This window comes from Schistocerca cancellata, chromosome 2 (assembly GCF_023864275.1).
Source record: "Schistocerca cancellata isolate TAMUIC-IGC-003103 chromosome 2, iqSchCanc2.1, whole genome shotgun sequence".
Classification (NCBI taxonomy): domain Eukaryota; kingdom Metazoa; phylum Arthropoda; class Insecta; order Orthoptera; family Acrididae; genus Schistocerca; species Schistocerca cancellata.
In genome coordinates this window covers 267,877,600-267,895,704 of record NC_064627.1, presented here as the reverse complement: position 1 = coordinate 267,895,704, position 18,105 = coordinate 267,877,600, and the positions used below count along the sequence as shown (strand labels likewise).

At 38.8% G+C, this 18,105-nt stretch overlaps 1 protein-coding gene across 4 annotated transcripts in view; it reads left to right on the top strand.

Moving 5' to 3' along the window:
* LOC126161609 (microsomal triacylglycerol transfer protein) overlaps positions 1-18,105 on the top strand; it is a 209,470-nt gene that overhangs the window by 143,164 nt on the left and 48,201 nt on the right. For all 4 annotated transcript variants that reach the window (XM_049917563.1, XM_049917562.1, XM_049917560.1 and 1 more), the window contains one exon: positions 5,842-5,987. In XM_049917563.1, the coding sequence (XP_049773520.1) occupies positions 5,842-5,987 (146 nt within the window). The remainder of the gene's footprint in view (positions 1-5,841; positions 5,988-18,105) is intronic.

Sequence of the window (18,105 nt, the reverse complement as noted above, 5' to 3'; positions counted from 1 at the left end):
TAGTTCCCCTATATTTCATATTTATTTCATTTGTAAGTGACTTGTATTTTTGTATTCTCCTGAACATTTTTGTATTTCCTTCTGTTGTCGACTGAAGTATTATGTTACCCATGGTTACTTTGCAGTTACCTTCCTAGTACCTGCATTTTTCTCTCCAACTTCTGTGATGGCAATTTTTAGGGATGTCTATTCTCCTTCAACTGAACTGCTTACTGAGCTTTCCATTATCACAGTGTCCATAGCCTCAGAGAACTTCTCTTCATTCCCTAATACTTCTGTATCTCACTAATTAGCATTAAGATTCTTCATGACTAGTCTCTTAAACTTCAGCCTACTCTTCATCATTATTAAGTTGTGATTTGGATCTACATCTGCTCCTGGATATGGCTTACAATCCAATATCTGATTTCAGAGTCTCTACCTGCCCATAGTGTAATCTAACTGGAATCTTCCTGTATCTCCTGGCCTTTTCCAAGTATTCGTCTTGTTCTTGCAATTCTTGAATGGAGTACTCACTATTACTAACTGAAATTTATTGCAGAACTCAGTCTTTCTTCTCTCTCGTTTGTACTACCAAGGCCACCTTCCCCTACAACCGCATTCCAATCCCCCATGTTTATTAGATTTTCATCTCTCTTTATGTACTGAATTACCCATTCAGTATCCTCTTATGCTTTCTCTATCTCTACATCCTCTGCTTGCAACATTGGCATGTATATCTGAAGTACTGTTGTCAGTGTTGGTTTGCTGTCGATTCTGATGAGAACAACCCTATCACTGAACTCTTCACAGTAACTCACTCTCTGCCTTACCTTCCTATTCATAATGAATCATACTCCTGTTATACCATTTTCTGCTGCTGTTGATATTACCCTCTACTCGTCTGACCAGAAATCCTTGTCTTCTTTTCATTTCACTACACTGATGCCCATGATATCGATAATGAGACAAAGCATTTCACTTTTAAGCTTTTCTAGTTTCTCTACCATGTTCAAACTTATGACACTCCATTCTCTGACTTTTAGAACATTATCCTTTCATTGGTTATTCAACCTTTTTCTCAAGTTGACCTCCCCTTTGGCTTTCCCCTCCTGGAGATCCAGATGGGGGACTATTCTGTAATCTTTTGTGACTGGAGACATCATAAGGACACTTTTTCAATTACAGACCGCATGTCCTATGGATAAATGTTATGTGTATTTATTGCAGTGGTTTCTATTGCATTCTGCATCCTCATGCCAATGATCACTGCTGAGTCTTCCATGTTGTAGGGGTAGTTTCCCATCCCAAGGGCAAGAGAGTGCCCTGAACCTTTGTCCACTACTCCGCCCGTTTTGATAAGGCCATTTGCAGAATATAGGTGACTTGATATGCCGGAAGTCTTGGGCGGGCATTTATGATGATTTTTATCAAAATGTAAACCGTGGTGGCATTCAAACCCAGGAACAAGGACAGTTTGATTATTAATCAGAGATGCTACCCTTAATCCAAGTGTCCAGCCACTAAAGTAGTCCAGGATACCCACGATGCCATTCTCCATCTTTCTGATGGATGCCAGATGACAGGGTGATTGCAGGGAATGAAAGGGCAGAAGTAGCTGCCAAGGAGGCATCATGATCCTCAGTTTAGTGTACCATCCCCCTGCATGCTTTTGTTTCGCTGTTGAAGTACAGAGTCATGGGTCAATGAATGGCAGTGATAAGCTTCATCTCGTAAAGCCCACAACATACCTGCATACCTGCTTCCAGCCCAGCAGACAGGACAAGGTCCTCCTTATTTGTCTTTACACTGGCCACAGCACTATGATGCATGGCTTCTTGCTCTTTCAAGAGGACTCTCCAATGTATGGTGCTTGTGGCATATGGATCAATGTGTGCCACATTTTAACAGACTGTGTTTTATTTTCAGACTGAAGGGCAGCAGCGGATTTGTGAACAGATCTGCCCTCTATTTTAAGTAATTTTCAAATGAATGTGGTTAAGGTTTTGAGATTTTGTGATTTGTCCAAAATGTTTCCTTAGATTTTAGGGAGGTGTTCTTAATGTGTTAACAACATGACTGACTCACCCAATTTTTTTATACATGGCCAAATACTCACATTTCACTGTGCCTTTGTTTGAGTTGCTCTGTCATTGTAGTTATGTTTTGATTCCAGGTGTAGCGCCTTTCACCGTTTCTCCATTATCTAAAGGAGTATTAGGCAGAGTGATGTGCAGTTTAACATAAGTGAGGTGGGAGTGAGTGAGTGAGTGTCATTTTGTGGGTTTCCTCCTCACTGTGGGACAACAATTTAGCCATTTTATCCTACACACACACACACACACACACACACACACACACACACACACACACACACACACACACACACCAAAGATGTACCCAGCACCACGATTTAGTAGTAGTAGGAGGAGCTTTATTCATCCGTAGATCTCTTGTTACAAGGATGTATGAGATTTAAGTTGTACTTTTCTACACATATGTTGTTGGGAGGGTGACAAGTTTTTTTATACTTTTTGAAATTATTAATGCATACCATTGGTTTGGTACTCACAAACATCCAAGAATCCTGTGGCAAAATTACTCAGAAAAATTGTAGTTATTGAAATAATTAACTGTGATGCAGAATACAATTGATATTTACACACAATGTCACAGTTCACATACAACACTGTCTTATAGTAAACCACCAGATAAATGTATACGGTGAATAGTTCACTTAGTCAAGGTCTTGTTGACACATCACCATTCAACAATCAATCATTCAAAATTTTATTGTTGGTCTGAATGTCCTAGCAACCATCACACAGTTCAGTCAAAACATTATCAAATTCAATTAAGGAAACTCATGTAGGATTTTAGGCTTCAGAATTACTGCATTTTTTCAGATGCCAGTATGTGAATTTTCATGGACAAACTGTGCATAGCTATTGCGTAAACTAATATCGGGAGCAGACTGGACATAGATGTTACATGTTCACTACCTCGACCAGGAATGAACACAGACTGACAATTTTTGAGTCACATCTGAATATTTCAAGATTGGCACATGAAGAAATTGTTGTTTTGAAAACTCCACAGTCATTTGAAAAATGGCTAAGTTAAATTTTGGTTTTCAGAATGGACAATAAGTACTGATAAAATTTTGGTTTATGAAAAACTGGTTGTGTATAAATTTAAAAAAAAGTTAATGGAACCACTTTATGCATCTACATTGGGAATTACTTATGAATATAAGCAAGACATTGAAAATTATGGAAAAATTTTAATTAAGGACTCAATCAACTGACGAAATATGTCATCTGCTGCATAAAACTCAGGTCAGCAAAAGCATAACTGCAAAGATCAAAATATAACAAGAAAGGAACTAAAATCTGCAACAGCAAATGTAGCTTCTTTTGAAATTAAATGTTAATTACCTCATAAATTAATTAGTTTCACAGAATTTAGAATAAATTTTTTAAAAGTTGAACTACCAGTCTTTATGACTAGTGGAATCACTGTGTCTAGAAAAACATATTAGTTCACAATGTTTTCCTTATTATGTCACACTAGAATCGTCAACTAGGTAGAATTTCTAATTGACTGATTTCCCAGTAAAACTGGCATTAGAATTAGCATGTAAAACATTACCTTAAATAATGACTTGTAAGTGAGTAACAATTTAGTTGATGTTTTGAAATACTCTAACACCTCCCACATGAACAGTACCAAGAAAATGAACAAAATTTGAAAAATGAGGGAAGGGAAAAATGTTAGTTATTCACAGGAGCTGTAGTCATGACAGATAACATAATTCCAACTGGCTATGTCGCTTCGGTTAGTTTGTTACAAAAAGTGTTCACATCACCACTAAGTAAGCAGTACACACACAGAAAAATTAACTTCTTATAGATGTCTAGCTTTATTAGTTAAACAGCTGTCAATTCAAAATGTTTATCTACACTAATTGTGATCAGATCATTTCTAGCTGTAAAATATGTACCACCGCAGGTATAAATGAATGATCCCCCACTATTTAAGCTACCAGCAGGTATACTGTAGCAACTTATGCATTTATAAGCACTATTTGACAAGCTTTATGTATGAACTTCATCAGTAAATTTTAGAGTTAACATGTACACTTAATGGAAGGAAAAAATTTTCCTCTCTATGGTATGTACCCCATATGCTTAGTGTGTAAATGGCAATTCAGTTAATCTTCTTCAACTTTTAATAGTTCAGAAACTTTTGTGCTTTTGTCCTAAACTCATATTTATTGTATCTGTTTGTTCGGCCACCTTAAATTGTGGGTATGTAGTAAAGAATTAAGTCAGTGACAAGTTAATAAGGGTTGTTTTGATGTACATTCTGAAAGTTCTTGGCTTAATTCAAAACTACAGTGAATGTGGCCCAAACTGTATGAACTTTGTAAGACTCAGCACAGTGCTTTGAAGCTTCGGGTAATATATTTTGCAGCTTGTTTGTGACAATAGCATAAACAACAAAGTGTTAATATTTTCACAAGCAATTCATGTAACTGAATTACTCAGTTTTTGGTGTGACAAAGTTTTCCTGCCAATGAGTTCCATTCAAGTCAATGTTGCTAAAGATTATTTACATTTGTTTGGATCTAATTCAAAATGGTTCAAATGGCTCTGAGCACTATGGGACTTAACTTCTGAGTCCATCAGTCCCCTATAACTTAGAACTACTTAAACCTAACTAACCTAAGGACATCACACACATCCATGTCCGAGGCAGGATTCGAAACTGAGACTGTAGCGGTCGCACAGTTCCAGACTGAAGCGCCTACAACCGCTTGGCCATACCGGCTGGCTTGGATCTGATTACAAAGGGTTTTTTGGTGTTTAAGAACAATAGATCACACATGGATTCACCATTGCATGCCAGAGATAGGGGATTAAGACAGAAAAGTTTACCAAAGCAAACAAACATTGTTCCACCTGTAGAAAAAGTCATTGCTCACAAACTATTTCCATAAGGGCAGAGCTATCACCAAACAGCATTGTTTCCCCACTGGATAAACCAAAGGATGATATTCGGGTTAAACATCCACACCTTAGAAAACATCAAACTTTTTTACAGGCATGCATGCACTACTGGTTTAGATAACTAAAAAGAACTGATTTTTCTGGTCTGATTTGTTACTGTGGATGAGATATGATGCAAACACTCTTTGCTAGAATAAACAGAAACAAACTCTGATGTCACTGCATGAAGAATGGCTACATTCATTTTTATCCTTAGGAAAGGTTAATACTGTTTTCTGGCACACAGAAGAGATTTGTCATACTGATTTCCAAGAGTGCAACAATAACTGGCAAATACAATCCACATTTCCTGGACCAACAGGATGAAAATATATATGAGGAGAGGGGTGGATGGGAAATCCAGTGTTGTGGGGTGAATTGGAAATCCCGTGTTGTTCAGCTCATTAGGAAAATGCCAGGCAAATTGCACTAACATAAAAGGGGACCATGTCAAAAACTACGTGATTTTTAAAACCTAAAACAGGTGTTCACTGCTAGAGTGACACCTTGCTCTTAAACAGTCCCCCCGCCCCCTCCAATGTTGATGAACTGAAGTGATTAGGAGAGGCAAGTACATTGGTCTTTGTGGTGGAGGCAATACTGCAAGACACGTACATTTTTTCTTTTCTTTTCAGAATAGCTCTGAAGCTTGATTTAGTCTTCACAGAAGAAAATTCATATTTTTTATAGTTAAAATGCAACAAATTTTTGGGCGCACTTAAGTAACACTCTACTGTAATACCTTCGACTCATTATTAGTTGCTTGCACATAATCTTTTGTGAAAAAAATGTTTTCATGTTATGATTTTAGGTCGTTTTGAGATAACAGATACAGTTCAAGCTGAATCAGTTGATGCAGCTTTGACTCAGGTGCAGGAAATGCAGAGAACAGAATTCAGCAAGCAAATCTTAATTACAGAACGAGAACCCAGAATTTGCCAGGATGATTGCCCAAATGTAAGTAACTGCAGTAACAAGTAATCAGTGATGAAATATGACATTTAATAGCTATTCCAAGGATTTAACAAGTAAAATAAGTTCACTACTGTTAAAAAAGAAACTTGCTACTAGTTTTAGGAACCTAGTGAATTTATTGCACTGCAAAGTGCATAAATATGAATCTTTGGAAGGGTAACCAATGGTATGAGGAAAACCTACCACACTCCACACAACAGTGTTGACAAATAAATAAAATGTTTATTACTTTGACTCTATTTTATTACTTTGACTCATCTATAAAAAGGAGATTTTACATAATATCATATACATACATCTGACATGTCTCAGTGGCCGAAATCGCTAATGCACACTGGTGCAGTGGTACTTGACGCTAAGGTAAGCCAGTTCGAATCCCGGTGGTGGAAAAAATCTTCACTGCCAGTATTTGGCCAGCTGGGGGAGGAGAAATGGTGATGTTACATTTCTGATCACCAGACTTTGTGCCAATGTCCTGTTTTAAATACCAGACCTCTCTGCATTTTTTCATGAAGTGAGGGCATGTGACACTGTTAATGGTGATCCATCCGTAGGATGAGAACCTAAAACTTGGCAGCCTCCTTGGTGCTATTTGCGAGAAGTAGGCTATGTGCCGGTGCTGGGTTTCACACTCACCCTTCTCCCATCATCATCATCATCATCATCATCATCATCATCATCATCATCATCATTACTATCATTCAACACAAACATTACATTACACACACACACACACACACACACACACACACACACACACACAGTATTACAAATATTGTAATGGAGCATGTTGCAAATAAATAAACAAAAAAAGTACTTCTAGAATGTAACAGTGCTGGTAGGATGTGTACATTACCAGAAATGTGTAACTCAAGTAGAAGGCAGGGGAAGGGCAGATTTAGTAAAGTGTAAGGAGGAAGTGTGATGAGGTACATAGGAAGGGGCAGATGACTGGGACAGAGAAAGTAGCATTTGGAGCACATTTACTAGTGGAGTGTGAGATTGGGATGTTTGAGGTACTGAATGGGATGGAGAGAATGTTTGGTCACGTGCGCATTTCAGGGACTTTTTTTTTCTCATGGAATGATCCTAATGACACTGGTTGTAAAGCAGATCCTCAAGTTGACATCAGTATTGTTAGCAGCATGTTGTGTAATTGGTTATACAGACGGTTCTTTGCCACATTTTGCATTGATCATTTCTACTGGGGGATAGCTAGTTTATGGTTCTGCCCCTAATGTGACAGTTACCCTGATCACAGATGTAATATGAGACAGGTTATTGCATTCAGATCTATAAAGGTGATAGGGCTCGTGGGGGCAAAAGTTTCGGGAAGGATGCTTCATAGGATGGGAAATTGGTGAAATGCCATTTTGGAAATGGAAAGAAAAGTTCTGGGGAAGATATTATAGCAGTATTTGAGAGTTCTAAAGTAACACATAGTGAGTCTGAGAATTAATCTTCACAATGTAATCTCTGAAAATGCTAGTCACAAGACAAGTTAATGAACCTAAAGCAAAATATTATGTTACAATAATTTTTTGCAGTTCTGTCAGGGAGAAATTTTAAAATTTTTCTTCTTAATATGAACATTTTTCCATTTATTCCAATTTATTTTAAGTGACTAGATTAATTTCAGTAAATACTTCAATTGACATCATTTGATGACACCCACATTCCAACTTCAAACCTACTGTAGATGATACATTTATATTTGATATAGAATTACAGAAAGTACAAGTATACTGTTTTGTGCTGACAAGATTTCAAATTTCAGTCTGGTACAGAAATTAAGAAGTAGATCTAAATCTAATGTTATGCTTACCAGTCGCAAATCACGGAACTGGAATAAGCACACCTGTATGGATACTGGATTAAGCTTTAGACTGTAATGAAAATTGCTGTATTTAAATATTACATCCCAACAATGGAACTGTAAAGACATCAGCAATTCTTGCTGTAAAAGTCATGAGAGGAAAAAATTAAATTTTATCATTTAAGCATTGCCATACCGAGATGGTATGCAGCATGCAGCTTTACTGTATGGTTAAATGATGATGGCGTCCTCTTGGGTAAAATATTCCGGAGGTAAAATAGTCCCCCATTCGGACCTCCGGGCGGGGACTACTCAAGAGGATGTCGTTATCAGGAGAAAGAAAACTGGCGTTCTACGGATCGGAACGTGGAATGTCAGATCCCTTAATCGGGCAGGTAGGTTAGAAAATTTAAAAAGGGAAATGGATAGGTTAAATTTAGATATAGTGGGAATTAGTGAAGTTCGGTGGCAGGAGGAACAAGACTTCTGGTCAGGTGACTACAGGGTTATAAACACAAAATCAAATAGGGGTAATGCAGGAGTAGGTTTAATAATGAATAGGAAAATAGGAATGCGGGTAAGCTACTACAAACAGCATAGTGAACGCATTATTGTGGCCAAGATAGATACGAAGCCCATGCCTACTACAGTAGTACAAGTTTATATGCCAACTAGCTCTGCAGATGATGAAGAAATTGAAGAAATGTATGATGAAATAAAAGAAATTATTCAGATAGTGAAGGGTGACGAAAATTTAATAGTCATGGGTGACTGGAATTCGGTAGTAGGAAAAGGGCGAGAAGGAAACGTAGTAGGTGAATATGGATTGGGGCTAAGAAATGAAAGAGGAAGCTACCTGGTAGAATTTTGCACAGAGCACAACTTAATCTTAGCTAACACTTGGTTCAAGAATCATAAAAGAAGGCTGTATACATGGAAGAAGCCTGGAGATACTGACAGGTTTCAGATACATTATCTAATGGTAAGACAGAGATTTAGGAACCAGGTTTTAAATTGTAAGACATTTCCAGGGGCAGATGTGGACTCTGACCACAATCTATTGGTTATGACCTGTAGATTAAAACTGAAGAAACTGCAAAAAGGTGGGAATTTAAGGAGATGGGACCTGGATAAACTGACTAAACCAGAGGTTGTACAGAGTTTCAGGGAGAGCATAAGGGAACAATTGACAGGAATGGGGGAAAGAAGTACAGTAGAAGAAGAATGGGTAGCTTTGAGGGATGAAGTAGTGAAGACAGCAGAGGATCAAGTAAGTAAAAAGACGAGGGCTAGTAGAAATCCTTGGGTGACAGAAGAAATACTGAATTTAATTGATGAAAGGAGAAAATATAAAAATGCAGTAAATGAAGCAGGCAAAAAGGAATACAAATGTCTCAAAAATGAGATCGACAGGAAGTGCAAAATGGCTAAGCAGGCATGGCTAGAGGACAAATGTAAGGATGTAGAGGCTTATCTCACTGGGGGTAAGATAGATACTGCCTACAGGAAAATTAGAGAGATCTTCAGAGAAAAGAGAACCACTTGTATGAATATCAAAAGCTCAGACAGAAACCCAGTTCTAAGCAAAGAAGGGAAAGCAGAAAGGTGGAAGGAGTATATAGAGGGTCTATACAAGGGCGATGCACTTGAGGACAATATTATGGAAATGGAAGAGGACATTGATGAAGATGAAATGGGAGATATAATGCTGCATGAATAGTTTGACAGAGCACTGAAAGACCCGAGTCGAAACAAGGTCCCAGGAGTAGACAACATTCCATTGGAACTACTGACGGCCTTGGGAGAGCCAGTCCTGACAAAAGTCTACCATCTGATGAGCAAGATGTATGAAACAGGCGAAATACCCTCAGACTTCAAGAAGAATATAATAATTCCAATCCCAAAGAAAGCAGGTGCTGACAGATGTGAAAATTACCAAACTGTCAGTTTAATAAGTCATAGCTGCAAAATACTAACGTGAATTCTTTACAGAAGAATCGAAAAACTGGTAGAAGCTGACGATGGGGAAGATCAGTTTGGATTCTGTAGAAATGTTGGAACATGTGAGGCAATACTGACCCTATGACTCATCTTAGAAGCTAGATTAAGGAAGAGCAAACCTACGTTTCTAGCATTTGTAGACTTAGAGAAAGCTTTTGACAATGCTGACTGGAATATTCTCTTTCAAATTCTGAAGGTGGCAGGGGTGAAATACAGGGAGTGAAAGGCTATTTACTATTTGTACAGAAACCAAATGGCAGTTATAAGAATCGAGGGGCATGAAAGGGAAGCAGTGGTTGGAAAGGGAGTGAGACAGGGCGTTAGCCTATCCCCGATGTTATTCAATCTGTATATTGAGCAAGCAGTAAAGGAAACAAAAGAAAAATTCAGAGTAGGTATTAAAATCCATGGAGAAGAAATAAAAACTTTGAGGTTCACCAACAACATTGTAATTCTGTCAAAGACAGCAAAGGACTTGGAAGAGCAGTTGAACGGAATGGATAGTGTCTTGAAAGGAGAACATAAGATGAACATCAACAAAAGCAAAATGAGGATAATGGAATGTAGTCAAATTAAGTCGGGTGATGCTGAGGGAATTAGATTAGGAAATGAAACACTTAAAGTAGTAAAGGAGTTTTGCTATTTGGGGAGCAAAATAACTGATGATGGTTGTAGTAGAGAGGATATAAAATGTTGACTGGCAATGGCAAGGAAAGCGTTTCTGAAGAAGAGAAATTTGTTAACATCGAGAATAGATTTAAGTGTCAAGAAGTCATGTATGAAAGTATTTGTATGGAGTGTAGCCATGTATGGAAGTGAAACATGGACGATAAATAGTTTGGACAAGAAGAGAATAGAAGCTTTTGAAATGTGGTGCTACAGAAGAATGCTGAAGATTAGATGGGTAGATCACATAACTAATGAGGAAGTATTGAATAGGATTGGGGAGAAGAGGAGTTTGTGGCACAACTTGACTAGAAGAAGGGATCGGTTGGTAGGACATGTTCTGAGGCATCAAGGGATCACCGATTTAGTATTGGAGGGCAGCGTGGAGGGTAAAAATTGTAGAGGGAGACCAAGAGATGAATACACTAAGCAGATTCAGAAGGATGTAGGTTGTGGTAGGCACTGGGAGATGAAGAAGCTTGCACAGGATAGAGTAGCACGGAGAGCTGCATCAAACCAGTCTCATGACTGAAGACCACAACAACGACAACAACCAAGATGGAGGTGAAATAGCCCTTGGTTTTGGCAGTTCTGCCAGGTGAGCAGTTTCAACTTGGTATGGCTCTGCAAACCATTAGGGTATAAAGCAAATTTGAAGATGTAACTTAAATCATTCTTTGGAGATATTTTGGTGCAGATTTTGTCAGTTAATGTGGACTATGGGTATGCCAAATTTTGTTGTTAGAACTAACCTGCTAAATTAACATGGCGAAATCTCCTAGCTATGTGGAGATGGCTAGTAAAATATGAAAGCAGTATATCAAAATTGTACTTCATAATTAAATTGGCTAATTTGGAGATAAACTGCACAAAAACTATCTACTTCATTAAGCCATCCCATGATGAGAAACAATAATTGAAAATAGCTGCAGAAAGAGATTTATAAAACTTTAGTATGCACAGTAGACAAGACAATCCTTCATAATAAATGTTCAGTAAAGTGAATTGGAGACCCCCCCCCTCAATCAGACAGATCAGGTAATTTCAAATTGTTGCGGGAAGAAACAGGCTGACAATTGTGATCACAATATCTTGTGCCAGGAGGGGGTTACTGAATATCATTCGCAGGACACTTTTGGTTATGTACTTAATATATAAGGACACTGCAGCAGGTTACATGTTACATGGATAAGTACAGGTAATGTTAATTAACATGGTGAATACTTATCACTGCCATTGCCTGTCACAGCCAACAATTTAATATAAAAACGACTTAAATGATGTAGAGAACAACACAAATTAGTTGCCTAGTGCAACATTTGATAAGTGATGACAAACCACTCCATACATGACATTGTCGCGAGGTCATGAATACTTATTCAGAGGGTGGCTTGTTGCATTTTTCTCATAGGCTGTTTCCAGCGATGTGAGGCAATGTCATAAAACCATACCTGGGTATCATGCCACTTTCTTCTCACCGAACTTGCCTAGTTCAATAGGATCACTACTCAACCACATCAGGTCATAGGGGAGGACCGGGATGGGGAGGGGGGATTAAAATGACGTAACAGATCTGTATTTCTCATGTTTTCACTTCAGGGTATTTCTGTGGGGGAAGAAAGTGACAGCACGGAGAACACTTTTTAAAATATGAACAGTTAGGTATTGTGAAAAGTTGAAGAATGAAATTCTTGTGCAAGTCACTCGAGTTCTTACATTCACAAAAAATTACCGCATAAGGGTGTATATGCAGTATGGAGACAGGGGGAGGGGGGCGGGGGACAGATTTCATGGTAAAAAGTGTGCTTTTTCCCCATGGGGAGGTGATTATTTTCATGGTGAAGGTTTTATACACTACCATAAAACTTCCTGGCGCTTTAGGAAAGGAAACAAGATGTACACTGCTTATTTTCTTATTACAAAAGTACAAATACAAATTTCACCAAACACACCACATTAGTTTCCGAAGCACTGAAATCGAGATTGATATGTGTTTTTGTCTGCCAGTCATAGCTCATGTCATGTGGTCTCACCAACCAATGACAGCTGATATTCAGAGCATAGGACACGTGATGTAGTTAGCCAAGGGCAACATCATTATTAATTAGTGTGAACACACAAATAGGAAAAGTTAATGGTTTAAATCAATATACATATACTATAGCTACAAGCAAAGCTAAGTTTTCACACATGTTATTGGTCCTTTTTTTGCGCATGTTATCCTTTAAGATATACACTATGCGATCAAAAGTACCCGGACACACCCCAAAAACATACATTTTTCACATTAGGTGCATTGTGCTGCCACCTACAGGCAGGTACTCAATATCAGCGACCTCAGTAGTCAATAGACATCGTGAGAGAGTAGAATGGGGTGCTCCGTGGAACTCACAGTCTTTGAACATGGTCAGGTGATTGAGTGTCACTTGTGTTATACTTCTGTACGTAAGATTTCCACACTCCTAAACATCCCTAGGTCCACTATTTCCAATGTGATAGTGAAGTGGAAACGTGACGGCACATACAGCACAAAAGTGTACAGGCCTACCTCGTCTGTTGAATGACAAAGACCGTGGACATTTTGAAGAGGGTCGTAAGGTGTAATAGGCAGACATCTATCCAGACCATCACACAGGAATTCCAAACTGCATCAGAATACACTGCAAGTACTAGGGCAGCTAGGTGGTAGGTGAGAAAACTTGGATTTCCTGGTCAAGCAGCTGCTCATAAGCAACACATCATGACAATAAATGCCAAACGACACCTCACTTGGTGTAAGGAGCGTAAACATTGGATGTTTGAACAGTGGAAAAATGTTGTGTGGAGTGACAAATCATGGTACACAATGTGGGCGATCTGGTGTCAGAGTGTGGGCATGGCGAATGCCCAGTGAACCTCATCTGTCAGCGTGTGTAGTGACAACAGTAAAATTCAGAGGCAGTGGTGTTATGTTTTTCATGGAGGGGGCTTGCACCCCTTGTTGTTTTGCATGTCACTATCACAGCACAGACCTACATTGATGTTTTAAGCACCTTCTTGTTTCCCACTGTTGAAGAGCAATTCGCAATTCGGGGATGGCAATTGCATCTTTCAACACGATCAAGCACTTTTTCATAATGCACGGCCTGTGGCAGAGAGGTTACATGACAATAACATCCCTGTAATGGACTGGCCTTGACAGAGTCCTGACCTGAATACTATAGAACACCTTTGGGATGTTTTGCAACACCGACTTTGTGCCAGGCCTCACCGACCAACATAGATACCTCTCCTCAGTGCAGCACTCCAAGAAGAATGGGCTACCATTCTCCAAGAAACCTTCCAGAATATGATTGAACATATGCCCGTGTGAGTGAAAGCTGTCATCAAGGCTAAGGGTGGGCCAACACCATATTGAATTCCAGCATTACCGATGGAGGGCACTACGAACTTGTAAGTCATTTTCAGCCAGCTGTCCGGATATTTTAGATCATATAGTGTATCAAACACAAATGTGCAAGTAAACTTTTAAATAATGACAAATTGCTGGTCTTCTGGTCCCAAAATTTTTCTAAGTTTCTAATGCTCTGTGATTTAAGAAATTCAGCACACTCTCACACATAACATAATTCATCTTGCATGAAAGGAAATTAAGTTTGAAAGTAACACTTCTCAAACCAACATTTGCAATATTTTCCCATGACCTGTTAGAAATAGGTTCATTTGAACAGCTGCCAGAGAGCACCTGGCGTTACTATACATGCACAGCTACAATGACACAGGAAGCCCATATTTGGTGTTTGATCTGTTCATATGCCTTTTGCCACATTTCTGTTTGGAACTTCATGGGTACTGAGGCATCACCTGACCATGTGTAGCACTGCAGCATGTTGTTTGGAGAGGACACATGGACCTATTATATTTAGGGCAATTGTTTTATATTTTGTCCAGATAAGGAACCCAAAATAAGAAAGCAGCCCTTGGCATTATATTCATTTCAAAACTAGACTTCACAATGCAAAGTGCCCTATTATTTTGTTATGTGATGACATTCAGATAATTTTTTTATTTGTACTCTGCAATACTGTTATCTAGCATTTCCAATCAGGTTTATATCCACACAGTACTGCAAAAAGCTAGTAAGAACAAATACAAATTTTCTTGCAAAAATTTAAAAAAGTAAACTGTTGTTTGCATATGACAGAACTGAGTCAATAAGTATTTGGTGACTTTTTCAAATTAACAACATTCCTCTGCAGCCAAGTAACTACAACTGGCAGTTTGCATTCTACTCCAGGGGAAAACATAAGTTACAATGATAAAACACGATGTGCTACCAGTCTATAATTTGCAGAAGAATGGCGTTCTGTAAATTTAAGGTGTAAATAACACAAATTAAGAAATAAAGTCAAGCCTAGAGGAGGTACCAGACACGTGTCGAGACATGTCTTGCGATCAGAAACATTGTATTTCATGGGAGGTGGCTTTGTAAAATTTTGCTGCAGCTGTCAATGTATTTTGATAAAAAACATTTTATTCGGTTCTACTTCCCAAATTTGCTACTTAGTCATCTTCAAGTGAACATTTATTTATGCTCATACATATATAGCATTACCAGATCTTAAATTATATCACAAAAGAAACAGGACACCAGTATACTCCAAAATCATTGGAATTTTATCAACCATACGAAAATGCATAATTCAGCTTAAAGTGCACATTCATATGTCCAGATTCACACTGAAGTAGGCCCCTACCTTTTCAATGTGGTTCTTGGGATTGCAAATTTCCTTGGAGTACCAGTACCGTATTATCTCATGTTTGGTTCTTTATTATGGCATTATGTCAAGGGTGCCAGAAGGTGAAAATGTGCCCTTCAAATTCATTGAAGAGTTGAAATTAGCCAATAGTGTAGAATGAAATACTTAGTTTCAAGTAAATTGGCTGTCTCAATGGAATAGATTAATAAAAGGCAAATTTCTTTAGCAAACTTACAAAAATAACTTCACTGCTCTGCACAATGATTAATGCTTGACTGCTAATAATTTGGACAAAAAATAAAATCAGAAAACTGAAACTAACAACATGTCTTAGTCTACCATAATTATATGACTGCATTTTAACTTACTTGATAACTCAAGGCCACAGAAATTTGTTTTGTTTTTATTTGATCTGAGAGCTGTAAACAAAGAGAAAAATAGCAAAATTATGACACTTAAACACAGTTCATGTGGAGACTACCACCCCCCCCCCCCTTACCCACACACACACACACACTACAACTCAGACTGCTCTGTGCAAGCGCAAATCTGGCAGCTTGGGTGCCCCAGAAAAAATTTTTCTGGCTAGTATCAGGCTGCTTGCTGCTTATACAGCTAACAATCACACTTCAAGTAGCCAGAAATGGGAGAAAGCTCTGCTCATATGTGGCTTCAGCTCTGTGAATGCACATGAGTCTGCTGACAACTGATCAAACAAAACTAATGTAAACAGTGGTGTAATCATGCTCATCGAAAGCAGTTTGTTGTTACGAAGTATTGCATAGTTTTTGTCCTAATGACTTTAACACATTTTGCTATAAGCAGATGCTTCTGTCTGCACTGTATTTTGTTGTAAATGCAATTTAAGTTTCATTTTGATGCTTTTCTTTTGTTTATGTTTCATTGCTGCAGTAATAGTCTGCAGTAGTGGGTGAAAGTAGAATTCTTTGTTAGAGTAACAGTTCTTGACAATCAAAATTACAAAAATTTAGCTGATAATTAAAACAATGAAAAATTCCCAGAATACTAAAAAATTCCCAGGTTTTTCTTTTTTTTTCTGGATGAAAAAATTTCCAAGTTTTTCCAGTTGTCCTGGAGTGTATACACCCTACGTGATGTTGTTTGTGGCCAATGATAAAAACGTAATTAATATTGCAGAACACAATATAGTGAATACAGTTAATCCCATACATTTAACCTCTGCACACTGTGAGACTGAAAGCCACCTGGTGATGTTGCAGGCATGTAACATGATAAGGAATGAATATAAGCATAACAGTGATGAATTGGGAATTATTCTGGTGAAGATAAAGGCCACAAATGGAGAAATCACTGACATGAGCAACTTTGACAAAAGGAAGATCATGGCCTGGTTCCTGGGAAAGAGCATTTCAGAAATCCCAAAGTTGATTGGTTGTTCACATGCTACTGTCTTAAGCATCTAGGGGAAGAGGGTGAAGGGCAAAGAAACCATGAGGAGGTAGCAAGGTGCTGGACTTCCACATCTCATCACAGAATGTGGAAGTCAGGGGTTTGGCAAGTCTGTACAGGAAGATATGTGGTGGTCTGTACCAGTTCTAATAGCGAGGTGCAATGCTGAAGTGTTGTGGAGCACATGATTTACTGCACATTGTTGAACATGTGGCTCTACAGCAGATGACATCTGTATCCTCATGCTGAACCAATGACATAGTCAGTTATTATTGCAAAGGGCACAGGATCATCGAGATTGGACTGCAGATCAATGAAAATGTGTCACCTAGTTACTATCATGTGGACAAACGGCTCACTTGGGCTACCATGGGACTTGTACTACTATTTGAAGGCACTTTCATAGCTGTGGGCTACGCGAAAAATATGGTGAATTAACTGCATCCAAACATGCTTGCTGTCTTCCCCAAAGGGTCTGGTATCTTACAGCAGGATAACTGTCCATGTCACAAGGACAGAAGGCTACAGTGGTTTAAAGAGCATGGAAGTGAACTCACATCTGTCTTGGCCACATAACTGACACCACGAGTAAACTGTAAGGAAAAGTACAGTACATTCTACATGACAAATTAACCTCAAGAAACTTTTTGCTCCTCTCCCTGCTGGGGTTTCATCATGTACGCAGTCTAGTCACATTAATGTGACCACCACGTGTGTTCTATATCAACATGCTGATGGCTGTTGGCAGCTCTAGTAGTGGAGAGTATACACGAGGTGGAATCCAAAATTTTCGGGACTGACTGGTGCTGCCATCTGGAAAATAGGAGTAGTAGATATTTGCACCACTAGGTGGCGAGAGCTGCACATCTGATGAGTCAGTGTGCAGAGTGGCATTCAGCTGGGAGGACGTGTTGTGTGTCCACAGTGATTTCCGTAATACTCTGTGTTTGGTGTGTGATGATTTTACAATGGATCCGCAAACAGAACAGCATGTGTGTATCAAATTCTGTGCGAATCTCGGGAAAAGTGCTACAGAGATCCTTGCAATGATTCAACTGGATTTACAGTTATGACCCAGAGACAAAGCAACAATCGTCCCAGTGGAAGAACCCGGGTTCTCCAAGACAAAAAAAGGGGAGCTGGTGTAGAGCAAAGTGAAGAGCATGATCATCATTTTCTTTGAAACCAAGGGAATTGTGCACAAAGAATTCGTCCCACCCAACCAAACATTGAATTCCGCTTACTCCTTTGATGTTTTGCGACGGTTCCATAAAAACGTGCGGCGACGACGGCCCAAACTTTGGTGTCAAGGGAACTGGCTGCTGCATCATGACAACATGCCCTGCCACATGTCCTTGCTCACCACGACCTTTCTGGCAAAAAACAACATTGCGGTTGTACCCCACCCACCGTACTTGCCAGATTTCACACTTTGCGACTTCACGCT